General features: G+C 36.1%; 1 protein-coding gene across 6 annotated transcripts in view; it reads left to right on the top strand.

The window, feature by feature from the left end:
- Positions 1-14,598, top strand: part of ANKRD17 (ankyrin repeat domain 17) — a 175,655-nt gene that overhangs the window by 26,949 nt on the left and 134,108 nt on the right. The window contains exon 1 of one of the 6 annotated variants that reach the window (XM_032260973.1): positions 6,834-8,462. The exons of the other annotated variants lie outside the window; for them this stretch is intronic. Within the exon in view, the coding sequence (XP_032116864.1) occupies positions 8,409-8,462 (54 nt within the window). The 5' untranslated portion in view covers positions 6,834-8,408. Of the gene's footprint in view, positions 1-6,833; positions 8,463-14,598 lie in introns of those variants that run through there. 6 annotated transcript variants of the gene reach the window in all.

Here is a 14,598-nt window from a genome sequence, read left to right as displayed (position 1 = left end):
AGTTACTCATATTCTCACAACCGAAAATACTTCTGTGACTGGAAATGTGTGAGTTTTTTCTTTATACACCAAGCAAGTAGAGCTTTTGTCACAGACACCAGCTGGGTGTCCTCTAAATCAATTATATTTTGACACTGTTTACCTGGAGATAGTGTCAAATCCCACAGATTGAGAGCCCAGTTCTACGACTTGTCTCCCACTTCAGATGCCAGTTACAGGTCCCAGGTTGTTTTACCTGTGCTTCTGACCTACTGACTGTACATCAGGGTTCTCATGATCCCTTTCTTGAGTTTGATTAATTTACTGAGTGGCTCACAGAACTCAAGGAAACACTTATGTTTACCACTTCATAAAGCTATTACAAAGGATACAGATGAAGAGATGCATAGGGTAAGGTGTGGGACAAGAGGCATGGAAATTCTGCCCTCTCTGGTCATGCCACCCTCCGGTAACTTCTACTGTGTTCAGCTCTCCGGAAGCCTATCAAACCCTGTCCTTTTGGGCTTTTATGGAGACTTTATTATACAGGCATGATTGATTAAACTATTGGTCATTGGGGATAGATTTCACTTTTAGTCTCCCCTTTTTGGAGGATGGAGGCGGGGCTGAAAAATCCCAACCATTTAATCTTCCCTTGGTCTTTCTCTAACCAGCCCTTATCCTGAAGCTACCGTAGGGCCTGTCAGTGTTCAGTCAAATCTTAGCATACAGGAAGACCCTTAACCACTTTGAAGATTCCAAGGATTTTAGGAGTGTATGCCAGGAAACTGGTCTAAGACCAGAGACCAAATGCATATATCATAATATCACAGGCTGTTATTTGATACTTTAAATAATTGCAAGAGTTAATATCTTTAAATAATTGCTTGCAGTCAAACCATTCAAGGTTTGTTACGAATAGATTAGGCTGGAAATAGCAAAGTGGTAACAGATATCTTGAGACCAGACTGACTGGAGCTTGTTAGGGACCCCAGACCATCAAGGAACCAGAGGAGAGCCAGTGATAACAATGAGATTCCATGGTTACTTGGGTAGTTTTTACTTCCTGATTATTTTCGATGCCCATGATGCTATCTGGAGTTAACTTGGAGCTATTTATTCATTCCCCCAGAGTGGTAGAAACTGGTGACTCAAAAACATTGTCTTTGGATTTGAGCTTTTTCTTGTAATTTAAATTTTTATCTTCAGGTCCCCTAGACCCTCATTGTGTGCGTGTGTGTTTGTGTGTGTGTGTGTGTGTGTGTGATGTGTATTTCTTTCTGTTGGTAGATGTGATTCGCTTTCGAGGGGAGGATGGATGTGTTGCTGACAAGACTGAAAGTGCTGTATCATCAATAGATTTAACCTATTTAAAAACAAAAATATTGAAATAAGTAATTTCTATTATGAATGCACTTGTTTTTATTTGAAAATATACATTTAAGACAAATGGGAGGGTTGATTGTGACCTGTAAACAATAAATATTTTATCAGTTTTGTGTACATAGAACCTATTGTGAAATACTGGAAAAAGAATGAATTCATGGTGTGACCCACCATGGGTAGAGACAACAAATGCAAGTGTCCAACAGACACAGCTATTACTGGGGATGTAAAAAGAGGGACCATTGCTTTGTTTTTTACTTTGTTTAGTACTTTACTTATGTTAGACAAGACTATGCTTGTATTTCATTCTGTATATAGGACACATCTGGATGAAATGTTTTGTATCTAAATATAATTCTCTTCTGTACTTTTCTTAGTTGAATTTCAGATTCCATTTATTAGTTGGGTTAGAGAAGAATGGGAAGGGGACTAATTAGAGAAAAAAATCATTGAAATTTTAGTATTAAACATTGTCAAGAATCAGGATTGAGTTCTAGATTATAGCCTCTTAGAAGTGGACTAATTTTATTTGCCATCTATATCCAGTGTATGTAATATAAACCCTGCCTCCTAATAAGCACTCAGTAAGTGTTTGTATAAGTGAGTGATCAAAATGCCAATGAGGATGATACAAAACAATTTTTCTGGGGCTTTTTATAGTATGAGCCTTGAGGAAAATATTGTTTAAGAAAAAAAATGTTATTTAAATATTACAAAATAGTACATACCCTCCCTACCCTTCCTCATATTTAGAATATAGTGCTGGATATTACATTGCATTATATTATTGATAATGTTACAATTTTATGTATCCTTAACTTAATCCTTTCTTACATATATTCTTCAGATATTCTTCCACATTTCTCGAAGCATGTTCCACTGTCTTATTTTGACTGTTCTGGTGAAGGTTTAATCATTTTCATTTTAAACTGTTATCATCAAAGTTAGACCTAGAATCTATGCCAAGAAACTGAGGTTCAAACTGTTTCCTGCTCTTTGTGTTCATAAAAATTGTTTATATGTGGCTCTGTATTCTTGTACATTAGATTTCTTAAATATGATGGATTACTTTAGAATTTCATGCTTTACAAATGAGTAATTTGAACATAAGTGTAGAAGGCAAAGAAATAAATGTATCCAGCAGTATTTTATTTAGTGAGAATATACCCAAATACTTCCCAAACAATTCGGGGTTTTTAAAATACTAAATTTTGGCAGAGGCATCTTTTTAAAACTTACTCCCAGGCTAAAGAACCCACTAAATATTGGAGAGAATTTGTGTTTTATCAGAAGTAGGTTTTTTTTAAAGCATAGATCATTCTACTCCTCATTCTTCTCCAGCTGTATGCATACAGACTCTTCATTGTGGTTGGGTTTTTTTTCCTTTCTTTTTTTTTCTCTTTCTCTTTTTCTGTCTCTCTCTTTCTTTATTTCTCTCACTCTCTTTTAATAATCAGTTGAAGTTCTTAATTGTCAGAGAATGAATTTATGTGATTTTTTTTGATAGGGGTGAAAATTAGATGAAAGGAGGTGTAACTTTGATTTGTGATTCTTGAAAAGTAGAAATGATGAAGAACTAAGGATAAATCTGAATACATGATTTAAAACTCATGTTGATTACAGATCTGGATTTTTAATAGACACGTGTCAGTAACACTTTATATTTGTAGGGAAGCAGGCAGTCACATTCACTTTCAGTATAAATTAGTTCAACTTTTTTAGAAGGCAATTAATTGGGTAACATCTACTAAAATTTTAAATACAATGCTGTGAAACATTAAAAACAATGTAAATGCCTGTCAGTAGTGGGCTAGTTAAATACATGATGCAATTCAATGAAAATTTGAACAGCTATCAGAAATCAAAGACAGATCTTTATGTACTAATCTGAAATAAGTATGCCGTATTAAATATTAAAATGGGGATACAGACAGTATGCATAATAGCATCCATCTGTATTAAAAATGTTATACTAAGATGTGCTTGAAATACATAGGTTATTTTTGGAAGAATACAATAACTGGTTGTACCTCCTAGGATGGTTTGGTGAGAGGTAGGTTTACTTTTCTCTTTTAAACTATGAATGCTTTCCATGTACATGTATTACTTTTATATAAAAATCATAGTTAATAAAACTATAGTGGTAATAAAAAATATTACTTTTTATTTATTTTTTGCTACATTAGACATTTATCTAGATTCCTCAGTTTTATAGCATGAGTAGTTCAGGAGAAATAAAAGGTAAAATCATGGGAATGTGTTGTTTTAATAATTTATGGACTTTCAGAAATCTTACCAAATTGTATTAGCCTTTTAATTTACATTCTGTTTAAGTCTTTAACATCTTTCACTTATACTTGGTCTAGGCACTTTCACTCTTCGGTTTCCTACTTATGCTGAACTCTAATTTACACAGTAGAAAGGAGAAAAATATATGATACTATAATATAATGACTAAATTTAATAATTTTAAGAGGTATCAAGAGATTGAGACCATCCTGGCCAACATGGTGAAATCCCGTCTCTACTAAAAATACAAAAATTAGCTGGGTGTGGTGGTGTGCGGCTGTAGTCCCAGCTACTCGGGAGGCTGAGGCAGAATTGTTTGAACCCAGGAGGCGGAGGTTGCAGTGAGCCGAGATTTTGCCATTGCACTCCAGCCTGGTGCCTAGAGACAGAGTAAGATTCTGTCGTCCCCCGCCAAAAAAAAAAAAAAGAGGTAAAACTGTTTTAGTTTTTTTCCTAATAGTTTATGTGAGTGGGCAAAATCATTAAATTTTTCCTACCACCAGTTGACTATCCTTGTTTTGTTTGAATATGTGGATTTTGAAGCCTCGCCATTCCCTAAATTAAAAAAAAAAAAAAAAAAAAAAAATTGTGGGAAAAAAACTCCTATCTAAGGAATTTTTTATTAAAGTTTTACCTGAAGGGAACAAACATCAACGAAGTGTTAAGTCATGCAAAACAGGGTTGCTTGCTTGTCACCACATTTATACATATTTTTTGTTTTGTTTTTCTTTTTCTTTCTTCAAGGAAACCAGTGCTGGTCCTAAATAAAATTTTCAACTTTAGAAGATTATTTCATGCAATCTAGGTGTTCACTGAGCTTTTTTGTACTTTACTTTCTTTTTTATGAGAGGTTTCACTCTTTGGATATTTGACTCTCATTTTCAGTCAATATTTTCTTTCATGTAAATTTTTTTATATGTTGGTTTCCATTTATTTGTATAACTTAATATATTAATTGCTATTTATATTTTAATACTTTTTCTGTTGGCAAAATAATGAAAGGTCTTGGGCCATTGAAGTGCATTTTAGATAAATGGGAAGACAGTTTTCTTGCCTATAAAATTAGGTTGAGGCTGTACGCCGTGGCCCACACCTGTAATCCTAGCACTTTTGGAGGCCAAGGCAGGCAGATTAATTGAGGTCAGGAGTTCGAGACCAGCCTGGCCAATGTGGTGAAACCCCGTCTCCACTAAAAATACAAAAATTAGCCAGGCATAGTGGTGGGCATGTGTAATCGCAGCTACTCAGAAGGCTGAGGCAGGAGAATCACTGGAACCCAGGAGGTGGAGGTTGCAGTGAGATGAGTTTACGCCACTGCACTCCAAGCTGCAGTGCACAGCGAGATTTCATCTGAAAAAGAAATAAAATAAAATAAAATTAGGTTGAACTGGAAGATGGCTTATTATTTTAGGATGACAGGTTTTAGACAAACACATGTAAATTTTTCTTTATACCCTTTTGCCCAGGGTATCCTGCGGTGGCATAGGTAATCATATTGACGAAAAGAACTAAAAAACAGAAGTAGAGGGGATACTTTATTTTGCTATATAACAAATAATTACAGAAAATCTGAAATTTAGATTCTCTTTATATTCAGTACTTCTAATATCTTATTTCAGTGACCTACAGCAAAAGAACAAATGTTTTTGTCATTAGAAATTACTACTATTGTTCTGGGTGGGTGTGGTGGTTCACACCTATAATCCCAGCACTTTGGGAGGCTGAGGCAGCCAAATCACGAGGTAAGAAATTCTAGACCAGCCTGACCAATATGGTGAAACCCCATCTCTACTAAAAATACAAAAAATTAGCTGGGCCTGGTGGCAGGCGCTATAATCTCAGCTACTTGGGAGGCTGAAGCAGGAGAATCTCTTGAATGCAGAGAGTGCTGGCTGTAGGTATGCACTGGTGAATAAAGTGTTGCTTACTTTCAACAGTGTTGCCTGCTTTTTTCTAGTCTGTAAGGGAGACAGATAATAAATGATAAACAGCCATAATTCTGTGAGAAAGGCATAATCACATATTTATTATTAAAAACAACAGTAAATGTCAGAACACCTAAGAGGCACCCCATAATCCTAGAATGGAGGAGAAGTGGAGAGTGAAGGGTTTTACTGACTTGGATCTTAGGAGCCCCAATTAATTGTCAGATAAAGGATGTGGAAGGCCTATTCTTGGCTTGTGGAAAAGGAGAGTATTACAACATGAGTTCCTTGAACTCAAACCTGTCATTGCTTGCTAACACTGGAGGAAAATTTGAGAAAGGGAAACTATGTTGATGACTTCTCTTAAGTCTAAAGATGGAGCAGTTTATTTGAAGCATAGAAATAATTGATCTGGAAGGCAAGAAATAACAAAAGCCAGTTTGTAGTTTCTGTTTAAGCCAGGTTACAACAGTGGAAATTACTTTGGGAAGGCTTCAAATGCCAGGCATACCCATACCTAAATGTAAACATTAGCTATGGTATGAGGTAAAAAAACATAGTATAATTTGTTTGCCGTTAATTCCACATAGCCTTTGGAATCAGTTCTGGATTTGCATCTGGATTTCACTCTGCTGTATAACCGTGTGCCCTGTCTGATACTTGGTTCCCTTATCCATAAAATACAATTATCACATGGAAGAAATACAGTTGATGATTCTGGATATGGACGCTGGAGCAAATTGCCCAGACTCAGATCTTAGCTCTTTAACTTAATTAGCTTAGCTTGAAATAATTTGGCAAGTTGCTTAACCTCTTTTTGTCCCATTTCCACATATGTAAAATGGGGAGGATAATAACACTTCAGGGTGACTGTGAAAATTAAGTGAGTTAACATATAAAAAGCATTTAGAATAGCATATGGTAAGCAAAACATACTTTAAAAATTATGACATAGTGGCCAGGTGTGGTGGCTCACACCTATAATCCCAACACTTTGGGAGGCCAAGGTGGGCGGATCACGACATCAGAAGATTGAGGCCATCAGGAGTTCACCATCCTGGCCAACATGGTGAAACCCTGTCTCTACTAAAAATACAAAAATTCGCTGGGCATGGTGGCACATGTCTATAATCCCAGCTACTCAGGAGGCTGAGGCAGGAGAATCATTTGAACCCAGGAGTCGGAGGTTGCAGTGAGCCGAGAACACACCACTGCACTCTAGCCTGGGTGACATAGTGAGACTCCATCTCAAACAAAATTATGACATAGATTAGCTGGGTTGTTATGAGGATTAAAAAATATGTTAATAAAAAAAAAAACATATTGCTTGGCACACTATGGGTATCTCCTAAATATCAGAAACTGTAGGAGGTACTTTGTAGGATATAATCTTGATATAAACTGTTAAGAAACCTTATCTGTCTGTTGACTGCACTTAGAGCAGTTTCTGATATTTCAAGTTGAGTGAATATTGTCCCATTATATAGATTAATAAATTGAGGCCCAAGAGTACTCCAAAATCTCCACTAAAACATGACATCACTTTGAGAGATAAGACCAGCAATGTCATACACATTATCACATCACTTTTCTCAGTTTAGAGCATAAAACATTGTTCCTTTTTGTTTTTTGACACAGTCTCACTCTGTTGCCCAGGCTAGAGTGCAGTAATAACAACTCCACCTCCCGGGTTCACGTGATTCTCCTGCCTCAGCCACCTGAGTAGCTGGTATTACAGGCACGCTCTAACATGCCCAGCTAATTTTTGTATTTTTAGTTGAGATGGGGTTTCACCATGTTGGCCAGGCTGATCTCCAACTCCTGGCCTCAAATGATCTGCCCACCTTGGCCTCCCAGAGTGCTAGGATTACAGGTGTGAGCCACTGTGCCCGGCCCATTGTTCCTTTTTCAGTGCATTTTTTATATTCAAGATTCCATAAGGAAGAAATCTGACAATCTTAACAAATTTTACTAAATGGAAGATCAATTACAGGAATGAATTTAATATAAATTGGTTCTACTGTCAGTCACTCACTTTATTTGCTGTTCGATGATCCAGATTTAGTGTCTCTAAATTTATCTGGAATATTTTAGTCTCTTAGAGTATTTATTATAAGAGAAAAAACAGGCCATTTCTTTGGTTAGTAAATGAAGGCACTGCTAGAAAATGCATATATCAAATGTTAAAGCTTGCTTCAGGAATTGTAAATCAGTTGGATGTTAACCTGGTTCTTGTAGGTATTTGGAAACAGATTAGTTAATAAAAACAAATTTACTATAAAAAATCTACATTAGGATAATTATTTTTGATACTCTGAAGTCAACTGTAATATGTATGTTATACAATACATTTGCCTGATGTAGCAAATTTCTAACTTGGCAGTATCATGCCTCCTTCTTTGCGTCTTTAATACAGCCATTAATCTCACTGCAAGGCTTTACTAAGGATAAATTGCTGCGTAACCCACTTCAACCTCTTTTGTTCAACCAGGAAGCCAGACGTGTTAAATAGCTTTTTAAAAAATAGGTTGGTTTTTTTCTGAAATTTTGGGATTTTAAAAATTGAAGTGACAAAATAAGAGACTTTTATTTTGTCTGTTGAAATTACTTGACAGAAGTTTGCTTTGGAATAGAGCTTCTGTATCTTTAAAAAATACACAGTGAGTCACCCCCTGCTCTTTTGGTAGATGCCTGGCTAGTGAACAGCTAAGCTGCTTTAGGCATGTAATAGAACATTCCATTTCCTGTTCCCTTGCTGACACAGAGGAGTGTTCCTGCTGGCAATGATCTAATCATAGTGCAGTAAGAAACATGGCAGTTTGATAAAACATGGTGGAGACAGCGGCTGAAATGGAAGCATATGTTCTAGAAGACATTCTTGAGGTAGGGCTAGGTTTGTAAGTGAAATGAAAGTTGAAATCTGAACAAAGAAATCTTATCTGCCGAAATTATTTTACAGATGAATAGAGGAGAGAGCAAAAAGAGGCAGAGCATAAAAGCAAGACACCATCAGACCTATTCCGTGTGAGAATGTGTCAGTCTGGTTCACATGATTACTATATACGTCTATAATTATTTTGTTTAAACTTCATGTTTCATAAATTGTATGTTTGCTGGGGAAAAATAGGAGACTCAGACTTAATAAAAAGCCTTGTGCTGGTGGTGACCTTTAGATTAACTCATTAGAAGGTGGGGTCTGCAAAGCAGCTTTGAGTAGGTTTAGTATCATATGTCTTAGAATTCATTTACATATCTAAGCCTAAAGCTTTGCTGCAGTTAACTATTAAAAACAGCTGGTTATTTTAGCTTTAAACTAAGCATGTTTATATCAATCTGATTGCCTAATTTAGCTGGTACACACTGGTCCTAGGTTTTTCATGTGACTTTGATTATTATAAAACAAGTTATTAAATTAAACATTTTAAAACCCATAAATTTAAGGCACTGATGCTAGAGAGCTGTCAATTAAAAAATCCTGTAATTTGAATCATGAATATTTTAAATTATATTTTCTTTTTTTATGATTGTATTAATTTTATAAGATCCTATTTGAGTATAAACTAGTCCAAGGAAATACATGTCAAAGTGAAACTAGAATTGCTTTTGGCATTGAGTGTTGAATACTATCAGAAATTTGTATTTATAGGTATAGGTATTTAAATATCATATTCTTATCTGTGAGATTGTGTAGGGTATTTCTTTTTTTCCCCTCATTAAATAAAAACTGTCTAATTCAGTTAAAGAGGCTTTATGGTAGTGAGTGGTATTCCTGATACTTACGACTGCTGAGATAATTTAACTATTTCACGTCTTTAGGAAGATTATTTTATTGTGGGGAGAGGGCTGGGGAGAAGAAGCTGCAAAGGGAAGCTAGGCGGGGTTAGCAGGAGAAAAAAGCCTATGCGCATTATAAAGTGCTGCATGATCAATGAGTATTTTCTGGAGTCCCTCAGTGTGTGCTTGGAGCTGACATTGCAGCAAGTCTCATGGTTGTTCTGCAGAATGAAAACTGATTCCGTTATATTACCTACCTCCTTGCAGACACCTGCCAACATACTCTTTTTTCCCTTTCTGAAAAGCTGTTGTCTAAGTTGAATTGTGGTTAATTTTTATTATTTTCCTCTTTTATTTTTTATTTTTTACTATTAGTGAGTTTCCTTAAAAATGTGTGGTAAAATTATCTACTTAGAAATAGTAGTATAAACTTTCGTCAGGGGAGTTTAGTAATTACAAGTGGCCACATGACTTTTTAGTGGTTGAGTTTAACAAGCCTAATTATATTACAAAGTTCTAGTGTTAAATTTTAATTTGCTTTTTAAATTTTTTGGTTTGGATTTTAAAGAAATGTACTTTAGAGATTTTGATAAATCTATTTGACAGTTTTTCTTAGCCATTTAAAACTTCAGCATGTAACAGATTTTAGAAGTCTTATGTTCTGAGGAAAATCCTACTTAAGCATTGTTTTGTGCTTTATGTATAGATTTTTTAAATGCTACCTGAACAACTGGCTTTTTATTATTTCCATTAACATTGCTTAATGTCATGTTAAGATTTTGCATTACCTTGTTTATTCATTGTTACTAGTTATTAAAACAAGCTGCAATTTTAATTTTTCTAATTTTCAATTTATCAATTTGATTTCTATATACCTGTTACATCCAGTCATACTAAATAAGTAGTTTTTCCTGTTTATGTAAAATATTATATGACTTAAGTATTTGTCAATCTTGGCAGGAACATTTTCTAACTAGTAATGAAAGAGCCTTATTCAAAATTGTAAGTACTCATAATGACATAATGCTAAAAATACAAAGTGCAAAGAATAAATTTGCTAACTTTGAAGATAAATGTACCATTTTCTAAAGAACTTCATATTGCAAGTAAACAGATATGTATTACATAGTGAGCCTTCCAGAAAAATATATTCCCTACCCCTGACAACTCCTTGAGTAAATGTCCAGTAATGGATAATGTAGTCCATTTGTATACCACAGTGACAATTTTATTGTTCTACTTAATATTGAGCTACTTGAAGTTCATTGTCATAATTTTCACCTTTGTAATTTTATTTATTGAGCATATGGAATTTTATGTAGATTATACTTACTTACATTGAACAAACATTAGTCTCTTTTTTTCCTTTGTAAGTTGGTCTTTTGAATCATAAACTTTTTAAAGGTACTCTTATCGAATCTAAGTTAAAGGAAAACTTAAAGTCAGTATCATTAGTGAATATAGCACAAATGATTTCTCAGAATACTATGGCTACCTTTTAAACTGTGATTGTTGATTATATGTGCCCACATGTATTTAAGTTGAATATTTAGATCTTTAAAATCTTTTTTTTTTTTTTTTTTTAAAGAAGGGGTTTTTTTTTTTTTCCAGCCGGGGGTGCAGTGGCGCGATCTCGGCTCACCGCAACCTCCGCCTCCTGGGTTCAAGCAATTCTCCTGCCTCAGCCTCCTGAGTAGCTGGGACTACAGGCGCGCACCACTATGCCCAGCTAATTTTTGTATTTTTAGTAGAGACGGGGTTTCACCATGTTGACCAGGATGGTCTCGATCTCTTGATCCACCCGCCTCGGCCTCCCAAAGTGCTGGGATTATAAGGCGTGAGCCATGGTGCCCGGCCTTAACTCTTTAAAATCTTAAGTAAAATATTGTCTAAAATTTGTAATAAAACTAGAAAAGGTGGATTCCAACTTACATCATTGCTTTTCAACAGTCCAAGGTAAGGGATTAAATAGAGTATCTTGGCTAAGTATTCAAATAATCCAGACAGTAATTTTTTTCTCCAAACCAAAGGCATCAAAGTATTTCTGTTCCTTCTGCCTACCTTCTGTGAAAGGAACTAATACCCAGGAAAGTAGCTAAATACAGATGACAGAAAAAGGGGTAACAGCTCGTATAAATACCCCTTTTCTTTTTCTGTTTATGTTTTCCTGAGACATGATTATAATTTTAGAATTTTGATGATTTTCCTGTAAAATTATATGTAACAATGGATTGTAATACTTACAATGATCAATAGGAGGAAAAAAATCTTCCAGTTTTATATCCCAAATTTACATGGCCAAGGGCTGTGCATATAAACCTGCGGTTTATAAGTTGGCTTTTTATATGAAAATATGCAGCAACTGAGAGATCATTTCAGAAACTTGATTAGTGTATATTTAGTGTTATTATTTATAATTGAACCAGTTTTAGGAGTCTTAGTAATAAGAAATCTTCACAGATATTTCCATCCTTTAATTTTGATTAAGTTCAGATTACTTTGTTCTGTGTATAGTATTTGATATATCTTTGCTTTAAGAAAGTAGGAATTTTTATGAAAATAAATGTTTATATTGTTAAGTGTAATAATAACTCTCATGCCCAATCTTGTTTGTCATTTAAAGCCAGGATGTCTAGCTTCATCTGTACTTGATGTTACAGGTTGTGATATATAAAGTAAAAGTGCCAATTCACTATGGTGTGTCTTATAGAGACAGTGGGTTAAGGATTTGACTGAACCCTGTAGGTTGGAACTGAATTAAGGGTCGTATTTAAGCAAAGTGAGTAGGTATGTTGTGGAACCTTTTCTTGCTCTGTATTTATCTTAGCTGTTTTTGTTTTTTAAATAAAATTGAACAGTCTCCCTGGAAGGCATCATTTCCTTCTGATTGCCAGGATTGTGGACTAATGGTAAATAGTGAATTCTAGTTCAAACAAGGGAAATCCATTTGCTATTTAGCATAAAAATTGCTTTTGGTAATAATATCAAATCTCCACATAGTAGACTTTTTTGGCAGATACATGCTATATTTCTTTTTATTCTTTAAAACATATTGTCATATGTAATGCACATCATTTCTATACTATACCACTAAGTCTTTCATAGATTTCTAAAGTTCTGTATTTATTGTAACCATGGTGACATTTTTCACTAGAAAAACTTTTGAGTAACTCCTAGGACCTCAGTTGGTCTAATGACTGAAAAGTTTAGCTAAATATGTAAATCATTAGAGTTGATATAAGTAATATTTTCCATTTATTAAAAAGTTTGGAATCAAATTAAGAAATGTTAGACAGATTGAATCTTATAATTTTTTTTTTTTCTTTTTTGAGAGGGAGTCTTGCTCTGTTGCCAGGCTGGAGTGCAGTGGCACAATCTCAGCTCACTGCACCCTCCGCCTCCCAGGTTCAAATGATTCTCCTGCCTCAGCCTCCCAAGTAGCTGAGACTACAGCCGTGTGCCATCACGACCAGCTAATTTTTGTATTTTTAGTAGAGACCAGGTTTTACCGTTTTGGCCAGGATAGTCTCAATCTCTTGACCTCTTGATTCATCTGCCTTGGCCTCCCAAAGTGCTGGGATTACAGGCATGAGCCACTGCACCTGGCCAAATCTTATAATTTTGTCTCACAAAGATAGAAATGCAGCAGCAGAAGAAGAACTGTCTGCCATTGGTATCTTTTTTTTTTTTTTTTTTTGAGACAGAGTCTGGCTGTCACCGAGGCTGGGGTGCAGTGATACGATTTTGGCTCACTGCAACCTCTGCCTTGCAGGTTGAAGCAATTCTTTTGTCTCAGCTTTCCCAGTAGCCGGGGTTACAGGCATGCGCCACCACGCCCGGCTAATCTTTGTGTTTTTAGTAGAGAAGGGATTTCTCCATGTTGGCCAGGCTGGTCATGAACTCCTTACCTCAGATGATCCGCCCTCCTCAGCCTCCCAAAGTGCTGGGATTACAGGCTTGAGCCACATGCCCGGCCTCTGCCATTGGTATCTTAAACAGTCTTGAATTTAGGATGCATATTTTAATACTAGTATTTTACTTCATCGTTGCCATTTGAATAGCTTGAAACTCACTTTTCAGCATTGTCCTTAAAAAGCAGGTATCTCTTATGCCTTCTGAATCTTTCAGTAAGCAGTTATTTTTCTTTATCTGGACACCTTTGGGTTGTCAATTTTTTTTTCTTTTTTTGAGACAGAGTCTTCCTCTGTCGCCAGGCTGGAATGCAGTGGCACAATCTCGGGTTCAAGCGATTCTTCCGCCTCAGCCTCCCGAGTAGCTGGGACTATAGGCGCGTGCCACTACACCCGGCTAATTTTTGTATTTTTTAGTAGAGACGGGGTTTCATCATGGCGAGAATGGGCTCGATCTCTTGACCTCGTGATCTGCCCGCCTCGGCCTCCCAAAGGGCTGGGATTACAGGCGTGAGCCACTGCGCCCGGCCTTTTATTTTTATTTATTTATTTATTTATTTGAGAAGGAGTTTCGCTCTTGTTACCCAGCCTGGAGTGCAATGGCGCGATCTCGGCTCACTGCAACCGATCTCGGCTCACGGCAACCTCCGTCTCCTGGGTTCAAGCAATTCTCTCCTGCCTCAGCCTCCCGAGTAGCTGGGACTACACGCGCGCGCCACCATGCCCAGCTAATTTTTGTATTTTTAGTAGAGACGGGGTTTCACCTTGTTGACCAGGATGGTCTCCATCTCTTGACCTCGTGATCCACCTGCCTTGGCCTCCCAAAGTGCTGGAATTATAGGCTTGAGCCACCGCATCCGGCCTGTCACTTTTATGCAAATCTGTTTGCTATATGTATTTATGAATGTGGTGCTGACAAGAACATCCCTTGCTTCTCATTTTCATCTGTAAACCAGCATATGGATGTGTATACACATACATACAATACATATATTCACATATTACTTACATATAGTCCACACACATACACACACACACACACACACACACTCATGTTCCTACTGCAGGTGGAATATTCCTTATCTGAAATGTTTGAGACCAGAAGTGTTTGGATTTTGGATTTTTTTCAGGTTTTGGAATGCTTGCATATACATAAAGATAACTTGGGAGATGGGACCCACATCCAATTTACTTATACAGTATTTTATATACACCTTATATGCATAGTCGAGTGTAATTATGCAATTTTTTTTTTAGTAGTTTCATGCAAGAAACAAAGTTTTGACTAATCTGACATGAGGTCAGATGTAGAATTTTTCACTTGTGGCATTATG

This window comes from Sapajus apella, unplaced genomic scaffold (assembly GCF_009761245.1).
Source record: "Sapajus apella isolate SASKATOON/1434 unplaced genomic scaffold, GSC_monkey_1.0 scaffold121, whole genome shotgun sequence".
Taxonomy (NCBI): domain Eukaryota; kingdom Metazoa; phylum Chordata; class Mammalia; order Primates; family Cebidae; genus Sapajus; species Sapajus apella.
The sequence above is the reverse complement of the archived record's forward strand: the minus strand, read 5'-3'. Positions and strand labels throughout refer to the sequence as shown.